Below are 13,879 nucleotides of genomic sequence, written 5' to 3' on the forward strand. Positions count from 1 at the left end.
TGTTGTTTGCTCTTAAAATTTGTCAAGCTAGCAAATGTTTAAAAGTGCTTTTTGCCTCTTGTTCTTGACTTTAGAATGTGAACTGTGTAAAGTTCACGTAAACAAGAAGAACACAGCATGTCGCCGCCCACCCCTGACTATAAATGTGACAGCTGTTTGATGTACCTGGCTCAACGATGAGCACAGGGGAAAAAAAACAAAATAAAGACTCAAGTCTTTGCTCCGTCAGGGTGCAGAGCATACAGCACCAGCTAGCACAGCTGGACAGTGAGAGCTGGTCGGAGCGGGCCGAGGCGGACCGCGACCGGGACTTCATGCAGCTGCTGCGCGAGAAGGAGGCCCTCCTGCAGGAGCTCATCCTGGTCAGCAAGCAGCAGCACCCACCCGAGACGGTGCTGCAGCTGGAGGAGGAGCGCTCCAGGGTGGAGGAGGAGGTGCAGAGGGCCTACAACTCCCAGAGCCAGGGAGCCAATCAGAGGTGACAATCAGGAGCAAAACTTTAGACATTTAACACCTGTAGCTTAGGTTTTTAGGGTGGCAACTGTTGTTAGCGAAGACTACTCAGTAAACATTTTTTATACCGTTTGGATTCTAAGGTGTGCCCTTCTTCTCTTTTGTTTGTCCTGACAGGATCCTGCAGCAGGAGAAGAGGAACATTCTGCTCAGACAGCTGCAGGAGGCAACTCGCATCACCACCTACCTTCATTCCCAGCTGAAAAGGTGCGGCGCAAACCTTCGCCTTTCGGAGGTGGGCGATAATGCTTTTGCCCAAACTTTAACGGAACTTGCAGAAAGTAACGCAATCATTGGATCAGGATGTACATCTACAGTTGATTTAACCTTTGGAGTCAATGCAGTTTCAACATTAGCCAACACAAAAACGGCTCCAACTCGGTCAGTTTTACAGATATTGAACTAAAATGTGACGTGGTAGCAGCTCAGAGTCGCACAAAATGTTATTTTCAAGGTTTAATCAAAACGTTTATAATCCCAATCCTCATCATGACATGATCTTAGTTTCAAACTTTGGTATGAAAGGTGGTGGACGATATTCATTCCTTCAAAGAATCCTAGCCCTATAATTATTCAAAAGTTGACTCGTGTCATTGTCCGTTTCTCTCGTCTGTCCCCAGCCTGTCTGCCAGCTCTCTGACGGTTTCTTCCAGCAGCAGCCGCGGCTCCCTGGCCTCCAGTCGGGGCTCCCTGGCGTCCAGCCGGGGCTCCCTCAGCTCCATCAGCTTCAGTGACATCTATGGCGTCCCCCAGTACGAGCGCAGCGAGGGCGCCGGAGAGCCACTCGACCCCCACGTCCGTTACCTGCTTCCTCCAGAGAGCGGGCCCAGAGACTGCTCGGTGTTCTCTCCTGACCCCCTGACCCAGAGCAAAGCCAAGCGCTCGCACGACACTCCGCAGTCCCTGGCGTCCCTCTCCTCCCGCTCCTCGCTCTCCTCCCTGTCGCCTCCCAGCTCCCCCATGGACACGCCTTACCACTCTGCCACCCAGGACTGCCCCCTCACCCAGATGACCGAGGAGTACATGGAGCAGGCGAGCCGCGGGCTTCTGGAGGGGCTGCGGGCCCAGTCTCAAACCTTGTCCCATTCCTCCATGTTGAGCAGCGAGGACACGGTGAACCCCGCCGCTACGCATCAGCTTGACGCCAAGGTTCATAAAGACGGTGGGGTTCATAAAGATGGCGGGGGTCAGACTGCCTACACCTCCACAGGCAAGTGAAGAGTAGAGCCACTTAAAAATATATATAATAAAGAGACCTGCCTGGTGATTATATTGAGTTTATTCATTTATTTTTTCCTAGGAGTGACTCTGAGGGGAAACAGTGCCAACAGGAGCGGCAGGAGAGCCAGGAGAGTCTCCACAGGCGTTTCTGAGGATGCCTTGGCTACTGACAGCGGCGTGTTCGAGGCGTGGGGCAAGAGGTGAGAGGACGAGCCCACTAAGTATGAAAACAGGACACCGAGCTGCTCAAGATTTAATGCTGCTGTGGGTTTATCCTTAAGTTAGATAATCTAAACCATTTGTTCCTCTAACAGGGCAGAGGAGTTTGACGAGCTGTCGTATATGAAAGAAGTGTCTGCAGGCGAGACGACTCAGATCCAGCTGGGACTGTTGTGAGTAAACTCCCCATGAAGACCCTGGTCCTGGAGGGCCACTATCCTTCATATCCTGCATGTTTTACCTGTTTCTCTGCTCCAACACACCTGATTTGAATTAATGGGTGATAAACAGGCTTCTGCAGAACATGAGGTAATTTAACCATAGAACCCAGTGTGTTGTAAAACATGCAGGATGGTGATCTTCGAGGACCAGGGTTGGACACCCCTGCTGCAGAGCTTGTTTGTCCGTTCAGGCCTCTGTATGGACCCCTGCTGAACTCCTCTCTTTGCAGGTGGGAGTCTGCGTCTCAGTCGCTCCGGCTGCACCTGCTGCAGCTGAAGAATCTGAACTCCTCAAATGTGAGAGAAGACTACAAAGTGTGAGTGTTTCCAGCTGTGCTTATAAGAATGGTCATTTTGAACATGGCTCGCTTTTTTATCTGTTTTTTTAAAAGCAATAAACCTGAAAGAAAAAAACAAACAAATGAAGCTGTTAGGTTTGGGTTCTAAAAAATGGAGTAAAGACTGTCCCAAGTCAAAAGTGAAATGTACCCAAGGTTTTCAAAAAGCTAATTTTCCTCTGAAGTCCCTTTCCTTTTGGAAAAATGATATCACTGTTTTACTCTGGATGGTAGGTTTGTGAAAGTGCACTTGATTCCACTGGACGCCAGCAGGGCCTGTGCGTTTTACTGCTGTACAGCTCTGGAGCCTCACTGCCAGATGAGTTTCAACGAAGGCTTCCGTATACCCGTTCCCGCGAATGCCCTGGCGGTGTGCGGCCTGCAGCTGTCGGTCTGCTCGCTGGGTCCTCAGGCTCAGGAGGAGCTGCTGGTGAGTCCGCGACACAGCCGCGGTCCGTCACGAGTTCACCATTTCAGTCACGGTCGCGTCGAGAACCTGTCGCTTGTGTTCCTGCAGGGTACAGCCCAGCTAAGTCTGGCGGATTGCGAGGGGAACACAGAGATGGTTTACCACTGGCTGCGAGTCCAAATGTTGAGTGGGACAGACTCACAGAGACCTGAACAGAAGAGCCTTGCCAACCGCAGACACCATGACAGCCAGGATGATGAGCAAAGACCCAGAAACAGGGTAAACATGTTTACTCTTCATACACTGACACAAGATGTGGCTCCTTTGATGTGTTTGGAGGCTTAAATTCGTGTGAGCTAGACAATGAAACTTGTAGTGGTGTGACTACAAGAACTGAACCAGAGAGTTTAGATTTTTTTTTGGACTTGTATGCTGTTCACTGTTTGTCCATCTCGGCGGTGTTAGGCTCCGGAAATGGTCACAAAATTATTCCTTGACTTGCGAAGTAAGTTGTAGAAACTCTGGTGAGGAGAGGAACTGAGCAGTCAGCTGTTCACCACCTTCAGCTGGATCTTGTGGACCAGAGACGGAAAGGTCTTAGTCTCATCCCTGGAGGTCATGAAGACATTTTGGCTAAATGTCAGCCACCTCCGGCAGCAGAAAAGGTTTTGGTCTCTGGTCTTCTCTCTTCCAGCTGCATTCCAACCACCAGGGCTGCTGGAGGAAAGAGTCCGTCAGACAGCGGAGCTTCAGCCTGACAGGGAGCACTTCTGTTTTGTTTGTAGTCGTAGAACAGTGAATCAGATCTAAGCCCTTGCATGAATATTAGAAGGATGTCTCACTCAACTCCAGTGAGCGGTGGGCTCCACTAGAACTGCCCAATGGGTGGGAAAGTTCATGACGAAGTCTTGCTGGCGTCATTGAGCCCAGACCTGCAGCAAACACTGGTGCAGTTTGTGGTCAAATGTGAACCGAGGGCCAGAAACTGTTGATCTGTCCCCCTATGTGGATGGTGAGCAAATAAGATCAGAAATCATGGGTCACTCTTTGGGATATGGCGAGGAGCTTGTTCAGAGGAGAGCCGCTGCTTTACTGCAGGAATCAGCTGAGATCGTTGAGACACTTTCAAGGAGAGATGCTATAAGGAGGACGCCCGGAGGCAATCTTAGTATTTGCTGGAAAATTAACGTTTTATCTACCTCGGAGAGAACTAAGGAAGGGTCTGGGTATCTGTGAGCTGACTGTTCGAAAAGAAAAATCCATAAATGGTGTTTGGAAACAGAGTCCCATTCGGCAGTGAATTTAACCTTCCTTGTTCTTGATCTGAGTTTTCGCTCTGATGTCACAGGACACTACTGTATGTAATCTGCTGTCACGTAACGCCACCGCCCACTTGGAGGAGCGAGATGCCGAGCTGGAGCTGCAGGGGTCAAAGAAGAAGGACGAGCATGGGGAGGTGACGTCTGAAAGGTGGCTGCCTGTTCTTTTCAAAGTTGACCCTTTTTCGCTTGATCCCTAAAACCTGTTTTAACCTGTGGTTTGCGTGCGTCTTTATGTGCATGTTCTTATTTTGTAGGAGTTGGCAAGCAGAGTCTGTGGACAGCGGCTGCAGCAACAGCACAGCCTTTACGGCTCCCTGCTTGGAGGGTCTGTGTGCCGAGGGCATCTTCCTCACCACCGGGGGGCGCTGTGATCAGACACCGAGCAAACTCCCTGCAGTAAAGGTGAAGTCTGCAGCAGCTGTAGGTTCTTCACTTCACTCATTAATAAAGTAGGACTTTGACTCTTAAATGGCCGCTGACTCGTTGTGTCAGGTCGAGAAGGCCACGATGACGGAGGGCCCGTTCCCGGAGTCGGTGAGAGTCTGGCCTAAAGAGAGGGCGGGGCGCTGGGGCCACGCCTCGCCCTTCATGCGTGGCAGCACCATAGTTCGCTCTCAGACCTTCTCACCCGGCGCTCGGAACCAGTACGTCTGCAGGGTGAGTTTAACGTTTAGCATTATTCTTAACGGGTTTTGGTGGCTGTGTTAGAAAACTTTGAACCTTTTCTTTCAGTTGTATCGCAGCGACAGCGACAGCTCAACTTTACCAAAGAAGTCGCCGTTTGTCAGAAACACATTAGAACGAAGAACACTGCGATATAAGCAGGTAAAACCCCGTCTGTATTTAAGCATGTCTGAGCGTACTGCTTGGTTGGTTGTTTGCGAGCTGTGTATTTGTGTGTGTGCAGCAGTCGTACCGCTCCTCCCTCGCTGAGCAGCCGACACGCACCTCCTTGGACCTGGAGCTGGATCTTCAGGCCTGCAGGACCCGTCAGAAGCAGCTGATGGAGGAGCTGAGCGCCCTGAAGGAGCTCAAGCTGCGGTTAGAGGAGCCAAAGTCCAGCGAGGCCGCCGAGCTCCCCAACTTGGCCCTGAGGGACGAACGCTTCCGCCACCTGCTCAGAGAGGCCCAGAGACAGGTAAAAAGCGGCGGCGGCTCGCGGCGGGTTGGCCTCGACCCGCGGCGGCGTCTGCTGACTGACTCTCCGCCTCTCCACAGGCCGGCCAAAGCAAGCAGGAGCAGCGTCAGGAGGAGGCGGCAGAGAGGAGGCTGAGGAAGGCTTCCAAAGAGGTTCTGCAGATGAGAGGACAGAGCCAGAAGGAGCCTCTGCCTGTGCAGACGTTCAGGTTCGTGGGGCCTTTTCTCCTCAACCCCGCTGCTGATCACACAGCCTCATATGAGACAGGACCACAAACCAATGGAGCAAGAAACTCTTATTGTTTCACAGCCACTACATTACAAATCCTAAGCAGAATCGCTCCAAACTTTGTGGAAATGTGTGACAGGTTTTAAATGAATTATGACAACACACTCAGACATATTTGTTCACGGCTGTTCCATTGAAGTAGAAGTAAAATCACTCTAAACGCTGAGAAAAATGTGAAACGGGAACAAATTTTTCAAAAATAGAGCTGATCTCGTTCACACACACACACAGAGAAGCAGCTGCATTCGTTTTCCATTTCAGCATTTCTCATGGATTCTCGTTTGGAGTGCTGGATACCCCACCAGTCAGATATGTTCAGTGCTCCCCGACACGAAGCTCTGCTCTGAAGGTTCAGAGGAATTTCAAAAGTGCTATCCATCAGCCGTTGTCAAAATGTAGACATTGGTTGAGATCTTGGAAGTTGGAAGCTGGAGTGGGACCAGCATTCCCGGTACAAGCTTTAGGTCCCGCCCCGTTGAAGTAAACAAATGGGACATTGTCCTTAATTTAAAAAAAGTAAAATGCACCTCGGATATTTTTTCTCTTAGGTGTTAATTCTTGACATTTTAGCTGTAATCAGTTCCTTCATGCTTAAAAAAAAGAGAACTCATGTAACACTAATTGTAGGAGAGGAGGTGGGATGTAAAGCCCCACTTCCCTGGACTCTGGTTCAAAAAATCCAACATGGCAGCTCCCATAAATCAGGTCCTGCTGGAGAAGGCAGGGACATTTGGGCTTGTATTTTACCATGTGTCGACAGTGCCTCCTCCCTACCTGGGTCATTTTTTGGTTTTTCTTTTGTGTGTGTGTGTGGTGGGGGGGCGACCTCGGTTCCTGCAGTGGAACTGTACTCGTACTGTAACTGTCCTGCAGCTGTTACTTTCCTCATAGTTCCTCTTTTTAAACTGCAATGTTTACATCTGTTTATTTTCTAGCAGCTGTCATACTTTAAACCCTGATCTGCTGCTCTTGCTGCTGTTTGTTGGCACGTTACTTTACCTGTAGATTACTGGAGTTTTTTTTTTGATAAATATGTGCAAAAAACCAAAAAACAGTCCTGCCTGAAAGTCTCCATGGGAGATGCTGTTAGTTAATTACCATTCAGCACTAAAGAAACAAATAACCCTGTTGTCTTAAGATTTTTTTTTTTTTTACAAAATTCTAAAGGCTACTGTTTTGCTTCCTTCGTGCGCAGAGAGAAGATGGCCTTCTTCACCAGACCAAGGTTCAACATACCTCCTCTACCAGCCGACGATGTATGAGGCCTCACCTCTGCGTCACAAATAAACATGAAGTATTTTTTGTTTTTGTTTTGAGCTCATGAAGTACAAAGTTCTTTCTGCTGCAGGAAATGTGACCTGCAGACGAAGATCCAGATGTTTCACCTTTTCAGAAGCATTTGTGTGGCTTTTTACAAACATGAATAGATACTCAGTTACTGACAACAAGCCCGACTGTACAGTTTTGTTTTGTTTTTGTTTTTTTTTCTAAAGATTTCCAGTAACCCATTTCTTTTCTCCTGTATGAGATACTTCTGTTTGTGCTTACAAAAGGCTGGAAGACGGGAACAAAAGTCAGTTTGGACACATTCACTGTACTGTAACTTATTTTATAGTACTTTTCCTTGAAGGAAATAAAACGCTTCCTGCTTCTTAAAATGTATTTTGTAGCTTTGAACAAATAGCACTTCAGTGTTTTTAAATACAGTAAAATGAAACTATTGTCTATTTTTTCCCCTGTTACTTAAATCCTGAGCTATTTACATAAAATGTTTAATCCACTTGTGATTATTTTGTTATTAAAATTAATATTATTTCATGTACTTTTCAATATATGAATGAATATATGAAACACTGTACTTGTTTTTATTGTTTATACGAATATTTGCAGTGTTGCTTCTTGTGAAGATAAAAAAAAAAGATTCATCTGCATCTGGACACGGTTGTTTACCAGGTGTGGGATTTGTTCATGCAGAGATAAAAACCTGAGCTGGGATGAACACCACTTCCTGTTCTGCTCACGCACACATTTTCTTCAAATGTGTCACCGTTTCATGTAATTTCTCTAACCGCAAACAAGTTGTGATGACCCCATTTGTAAATTTGCTGATTCTTGAGAAGGCCTACCACACAGCAGGCAGGCAGCTGTGTCAGCTACTTATCTCCAGATGGCTTCCTGTCAAAGCATTTCGACACAAGTTACCAGAAGCTCTGAGAGCGAACGAAAGAAGCAGCTCGACTGGATTTCTTGCTGGAGGGCGTTGCGGCGCGGCTGTGCATCTGCCGCTTATAGCGACGAGGCTTTAAAAGGTTTCTGTTTTTTAAGTGTCGACTTCCCTGCAGGCAAATAAATTCAGGTCTCTGCTTGCCTCTGTGTTTGATATGTGGGAGCAGTTGTGACGGAACTCGGAAAACAACAATAACAACAACAAATGCGAGCAGAACTCAAATTCCCAACGAAACATCCCGCACAAGAACACAACTCAGCACCGTTGTTGAGGTTATGTGACAGTATTTCTTTTTAATACAGTACTAGAACACCTCTGAATCGTACCAGTGCAGCTGTTTCCTGAAGTTCCAGCACACAGCGTCTGGCACTTCCTTTGGTCAAAACCTAAGTTGACGTCTTCAAGCGTGAGCCGTTTAGGAAATGTAAAGAGAACTAAAGAATAAATGTAACTGCCAGACCCCTGTGTCTGTCACTCCCTGACAGCAGGGAGAAAACCAAAAGTCCCACACACTGGCCAAAAACAAACCTATATTTTGATGTAGAAACCGTAGATGAAGAGTAAAAAGTACAAACAAAAAATCATAAATGTTCAAACAGTTCCTTTAAGAGGTGGATTGAAGAAAGTCTTTGTTCCAGTGCTGTCTGCATTCAGAGGTGCAATAATCTTTACAAGAGTAAAAACTGCTCCACCTGAACATGGATTCTCTTCATGCAGTCGAGCCTTACAGAAGCAATAACTCAACAAAACAGCAGTTTAAACTCAATCAGATCAGTAATTAAAGATGCAATAAGGCTGATTATAAGAGGCTGTCAAACTGGAAATATACATTTTGGATTCTCCGCATCAACACGTCTAGTCGAACCTGACGTGACTCCCAGTAAAATGTCAAACATCTCCGGTGTGAAAATGTGCATGTGATCGAAGTTAAACAACTTCAAGGTGGAAAAAGCACCATTAAAATCATGTGTTGTGCAATGATGAGATGCGAAAAAGATGAAAAAGCTTCTTTTTGTGTGTCGATAAGCCAACATTTTTCTGCATGTTCATTAAAAAAAGAAAGAATTTAAAAATGAATCCTGAGGAGGAAAGTCACCCAGTAAAAAAGAAGAAGAGGTGTGAACACACTCCTGTTCACCTCGGCAGTGAGCGACTGCTCTCCAGGAAACTGCCACCAGAGTTCAGTCCCGTCTCTGTCCTCGAGTCAGTTTTCTAGATGGGGATGGAGACGATGGTTGGAAGTTCGCCGATCGGAGGCGGGTTGTACTTCTCCACCCTCATCAGCCGCCGCAGAATGTCGTCTCGATCGCGAGGCCAAACGAAGACGTGAGTGTTTTGAAGCCAGTTGGGAACGTGACACTGCAGGGGGACAAAGTGAGCGATCACCGCCGAGGTTTAACCGTTCCGACTGTGTCTGATATGCATCCAGCTCCATGAAATCCTCACGGACAGGCGGAAAATGAGCTCAAACTTGACATAAACTCTTACCTTTTTAGCTCCAGGAAACAAGATGGGAATGAACCTGAAATTCTTGCTCCCATTCTGAATGAATTCATTCTGAAGCTGAGCGACAAACAAGAACACGAAGCTCAGAGGTGTGAACTTTAAACACGATCCAGCAGATATGCAGGTGTTTGCTGAGCGGGGGTGAAGGTGCTGACCTGTTTGTGGATGTAAACTGTGTTGAAGGTCCTGTCGTCGTTCTCCAGTTCGAACGGGGAGGCCGTCACCGTCTCATAGTACTTGGGACTGATGATGATGATGATCAGGTACTCCTTCTGCGAGAGCGGATGACACCAGTGCATATAACTGTTCAACTTTCCAGGCGAGTTTCATCTTGCACAAAGCCAAAAAGCTGAGGGTGGTGCAACAGCTTGCCTAAGCGTTGAGAGGTTCATCGCAGAGTTGTTTTTCAAATTCTTCTTCTTTTCAGCATTTTTGTTTCTGTCAGGTTCGAGAGATCTTACCTCACTCAGGTACCGCTCCATGAAGTCGATCTTGCTTATACTTCTGAACTGCTGCTCGAAAATGTCAATCTGAAGAAAACAAATAAAAATGAAAAAGGGGTGGGAAGAAAAAAAAAAAGAAATTAAAAGCCTAGGAATGCACATCGCCCTCGGCTTTTCATACCGGAGTTTTAAACTAAGATCATCTTATGATGAGGAAACGACAGAGGTGTAGCTGTTCTGATCAAACCTTAGTGATGATGTCACCTGTGTGAATGACTCTCAGCTACTACCAAATCAGATTTTAGCTCAGTATCTGTAAAGGTGAGGGATTTACAGCCATTTGTGAGTTGGCTGAGGTCGAATTGGTCGGCCATCTTGAATTAGGTTGACTCCAAAAGTGACTCAGATGTAGATGTACATCTAATGGCTCTTTCTCGAGAGTTTCATTCAAATCAGTCCATTGGTTCATGAGACACAGACACATGCAAAAACATTATTGCCTACCTTATGCTGTGGAGCAACAATGAAGTCAAACTTTGTGTTATAGATCTATAATGTGATCGTTATTATAACTTCTCTAAAGCAACGCCAGTTTAACAACTACAGCAACAGGCAAAATGCTGCAAACTAGCTGCAGTAAACACAACCCACAGCTAGACTCGTGATAAACATTTTGGCAGTTTAATTGATTTAAACGCATCAGTGGTGCAGGTAAAGGGTAAAGGTGGTGGTGGATAAGTCGTACGTGAGTGTCGAAGCCATTGTGTCGCAGCAGAGCCACAAAGTTGATGATCTCGTTGACGTGTTTGTCGCTGTCTGCTTCGTACGTGACAAAGACCCTCCCTGCGTTCAAAAAAGAAAAAGACACAACCCTTAGACAAGGGCGCAGCAGCTCGATGTGCTGGTGTTTGTTGGGGTAAGGGGGTGGGGGGGTTGACACTCACTCTGCTCCAGAGAGAGAGGTGTGCTGTACGCCGGGTGTCTGTCTTTGACCGGGGTGTTGAGGCCTCTGCACAAAGGGTAAAAAATGACTTTAATCCCAAAACAGTCAACATGAGTTATGGATCTAATCCGTCTACTGTAACTCAAAACGATTCATCAAAAACAATAATCATCTTAATAAACACTCACATATGTTGGAATCCAGCTGCAGGAAGTCTGCAGTCTCCTGGATCTAAAGGAGACAAGGCAGAGAAGTAAAATGGCTGCTTTCACCGTTTTTGCTTTGGAGGAACAGATGAGCAGACTTACAGTAGGGGCTGTAAGATGGGTTGTACTGAGCCCAGGGGTGCTTGTTGGCCACAGGCCTCCTGCTGAAGGCGTCAGCGGGGCACTGAGCACAACACGCGGGCCTCTGAGGCGGGCCCGAGTACGGAGACAGCGTGTGGTGGTAGAGCTCGGCTGAAGGGGGGTTGGAGCGCAGAGACAGCGGCTGCTCCAAGCTGCTCATGTTGGTGCTGTACTGGCCGGGCAGGGACAGGGACTTGCACCTGGAGAGGCAGCTCTCCTCGGAGCAGCTGGGGTCGCCCTTGTGGCTCAGGCAGGACGGCAGGCTGGTGGGGTACCCCGACCAGCTGCTGGGCAGGCTCTGGTGCAGCCAGCTGACCTGGCTGGGGAACGGCGTCGGCTGGCTGTATCCGAGCGGCAGGCTGTGAGGGAGCCGGGACGAGTAGAAGCTGGAGCTGTTCGGGTGCAGCGAGCCCTCCTGCCCCGCATCCCACCCGCGTCTGCTGAATACCAAGTCGTCGGAGACCGCGCTGCGCCCCGAGAGCTGGGGGTGGTCGCCCGGTTTGTGGACCAGGCTGGCTTCTCGCTCCTCTGCGCTCATGGTCTCATCGTCCTCTTCGGGGGTGTTGCAGTGGGTGCTCAGCAGGCTGATGTAACTGTGCGCAGGGAACACATTTACCAGAAACACTCAGTGGTCTGAACCACTTTAGGCGAGAGATGTTCCGTTTTCATTCTTTCTCATCAGAAGCGGAGCTCATCTGACAAGTTTTGCACGAAAACGTTTGCACAGCGACACAAGCAGGAGCACATTTTTCTCCAATCAGCTCCGAGCTACAGCGGGTTTGCGGTCATGCTCACCTATTTGGAGCAGAAAGCGAGCAGACTGAGGTGGGCAGCATTACTGGGCTTCTTTCTCCTGACATCCATGTGTGCCTCCTTTAAACCGCTGCTGAAGATACAAGTAAATGTAAAACAAAAAAACAGAATAAACAGAGCTGGAGCAGTTACATCTTTTAGCTCAATAAAAGCTTTTCATAGGGGGAAAATAAACAGATCAATTAAGTTCTGTTAAGGTGAAGCCGTGTGTCCCCATCAACAGACATGTAATGAAAAAGAATTGAGGGTTTTTTTCTGATGAATCTGAAGCCCTCCGCTCAACCAGCTAGTTTCTCTGAGATCACGAGTCAAACTCAAGGCCCGTGGGCCAGAAACGACCCACACTGCTGTTTTATCCAGCCCACAAGATTTACGTTTTAAACGCTTCAGCCAATCCGCGACAGACTTAGTCGTTTTGCCTTAAAAGGCCGAGCGGATTTCTCACGGCAATTAGCCGACTTCGACGCTGAGAAAACAGTTTGAACTTTTCAGCCGTGCGTAGAAGTGATTGGCTCCTTCTTATAAAAAAAGGGGGGAACACTTATTTTTAAACAGCTTGTCAGTTCAGAAATGAGTGCTCATGACGATGTCTGGCTCTTTAATGAAACGATCAGTGTTTATTTTAAACCGTAATACGTCTTGGGAAGAGCTGCATTCGAGTAATCTGACGTATCTGACAAGTTCAGTAAACATTGACTGAGACTAGCTCCTGGCTAGGACCGACTTTTTTATTTTGTAAGAGTTTGACACCCCTGTCTCAGATGCTCCAAGATCTGAATTAAAATATAAAAAGATAATAAAAGGTATCTGAAGGTCACACAGCCCTCTGAGACTGTCGGGACTTTTAAAATCACCGCTGAAGACTCTTCTTCTCCTGGCTTAAGATTTGAAACCCAAACATGTTTTTATTTTCCTCTTTACGTCTCATTTCCTGCTGTGTTATAACATGTTTTCTCAGTTTGAGTTGGAGCTGGAGAAATAATTTTGACTAATAATCAGCCCACAGCTGGGTTTGCATGAGAGCAAACAGCAGCTTGTGACGAAATTGTTGCTTTTTTTTCTGACACAGGGGACTTTTCTCAGGAGTTAGATCACATGTGGGGCTGAGGGAAATGTTTGTCACTGACGAGACATCTTTTTCAATCATTAAATAAGCTGTGCCCGGATAAATCAATGTTCATATTGAAGTACCCAGCAGGTTTAAAGGCAGCAACATTTCCATCCCCATCAGCTGTTCCGTGATGTTGCTGCATGTCATGGAAAGTGAAGCGGCACTGCTCTGATAACACGACGGAGGCTCGTTTAACCTGGTTTTACCACGGCGCTCACACCGCGTGTTCCTGTAAACGAGAAGTCAATAAAAGCCTCTCTGTGGTCTCGGATAAAAAAGCAGCGCTTTCCACTGAGGCTGACCCAGATATTTTCCTCCGACACACACATTCACCCACCCACCCCGCTTCTTCGAGCCTCCTCGGCTGCTCTCAGGCAGCCAGCGCGGCGACAGGAGGAAGACAGTTACGGCAGCCAGCCGAGGACAAAAAGTCTGATTTAAATACAAAATAAAAAAATAAAATTAAAAAAAAGCATAAGTTTGTCCAACTTACCGTCGCTTTAAGCCTCCTTCAGGTAGCTCCGTCGTGGTCGAGTTGACATAAACTACGCAATAAGAAAAAGAAAATAGATAAAAATGGCTTCCCTTCGCCGGTGAAGCTGTGTGAAGCGAAATGTTTCTTCTCTCCAGGTGAAAGTGACACATCCGGCTGAGGAGGCTGGTTTTAGGAGCAGCTGAGGTGAAGCACCTCCTCCGCCTGACTCCACCTTTAACTCCCACTGTGAGACAGGGGACATTTGTCCTCACTGAGACAACTTCAAGAGCAAAACAAAAACTAATATATATATATATATATATATATATATATATATATATATAT

General features: G+C 47.3%; 2 protein-coding genes across 3 annotated transcripts in view; one reads left to right on the forward strand and one right to left on the reverse strand.

Moving 5' to 3' along the window:
* The window catches only part of wwc3 (WWC family member 3), a 31,279-nt gene extending 23,952 nt beyond the window's left edge, over positions 1-7,327 (forward strand). Inside the window, exons 9-23 of the mRNA XM_017423526.3 lie at positions 230-478; positions 631-720; positions 1,134-1,723; positions 1,814-1,934; positions 2,049-2,126; positions 2,405-2,491; positions 2,747-2,942; positions 3,030-3,200; positions 4,270-4,391; positions 4,498-4,645; positions 4,736-4,900; positions 4,976-5,068; positions 5,151-5,381; positions 5,462-5,589; positions 6,865-7,327. Of these exons, the coding sequence (XP_017279015.1) occupies positions 230-478; positions 631-720; positions 1,134-1,723; positions 1,814-1,934; positions 2,049-2,126; positions 2,405-2,491; positions 2,747-2,942; positions 3,030-3,200; positions 4,270-4,391; positions 4,498-4,645; positions 4,736-4,900; positions 4,976-5,068; positions 5,151-5,381; positions 5,462-5,589; positions 6,865-6,931 (2,536 nt within the window). The 3' untranslated portion in view covers positions 6,932-7,327. The remainder of the gene's footprint in view (positions 1-229; positions 479-630; positions 721-1,133; positions 1,724-1,813; positions 1,935-2,048; positions 2,127-2,404; positions 2,492-2,746; positions 2,943-3,029; positions 3,201-4,269; positions 4,392-4,497; positions 4,646-4,735; positions 4,901-4,975; positions 5,069-5,150; positions 5,382-5,461; positions 5,590-6,864) is intronic.
* Positions 7,164-13,709, reverse strand: LOC108240216 (E3 ubiquitin ligase TRAF3IP2). Of its 2 annotated transcripts, none has more exons than XM_017423529.3 (10): positions 13,553-13,709; positions 11,931-12,018; positions 11,097-11,728; positions 10,977-11,019; positions 10,790-10,854; positions 10,591-10,688; positions 9,864-9,932; positions 9,558-9,674; positions 9,385-9,459; positions 7,164-9,255 (listed from the first exon to the last, which is right to left on the reverse strand). In XM_017423529.3, exons 2-10 carry the CDS (start codon positions 11,993-11,995, stop codon positions 9,109-9,111), a joined length of 1,311 nt encoding a protein of 436 aa, XP_017279018.1. In that variant the 5' UTR covers positions 11,996-12,018; positions 13,553-13,709; the 3' UTR covers positions 7,164-9,108. The 2 variants fall into 2 exon arrangements, with proteins under 2 accessions (XP_017279018.1, XP_017279017.1); XM_017423528.3 differs by having other exon boundaries at positions 11,931-12,021.
* Between the last annotated feature and the right edge of the window lie 170 nt (positions 13,710-13,879).

The sequence above is a fragment of the Kryptolebias marmoratus genome, linkage group LG24 (genome assembly GCF_001649575.2).
Source record: "Kryptolebias marmoratus isolate JLee-2015 linkage group LG24, ASM164957v2, whole genome shotgun sequence".
Taxonomy (NCBI): domain Eukaryota; kingdom Metazoa; phylum Chordata; class Actinopteri; order Cyprinodontiformes; family Rivulidae; genus Kryptolebias; species Kryptolebias marmoratus.

Coding starts and splice junctions, on each gene's coding strand:
- LOC108240216 (XM_017423529.3), bottom strand. CDS start 11,995: ATGTCAGGAGAAAGAAGCCCAGTAATGCTGCCCACCTCAGTCTGCTCG. Junction 11,020..11,096: donor CCCATCTTACAGCCCCTACT/GTAAGTCTGCTC, acceptor TGTCTCCTTTAG/ATCCAGGAGACTGCAGACTT. Junction 10,855..10,976: donor GCAGCTGGATTCCAACATAT/GTGAGTGTTTAT, acceptor CCCTTTGTGCAG/AGGCCTCAACACCCCGGTCA.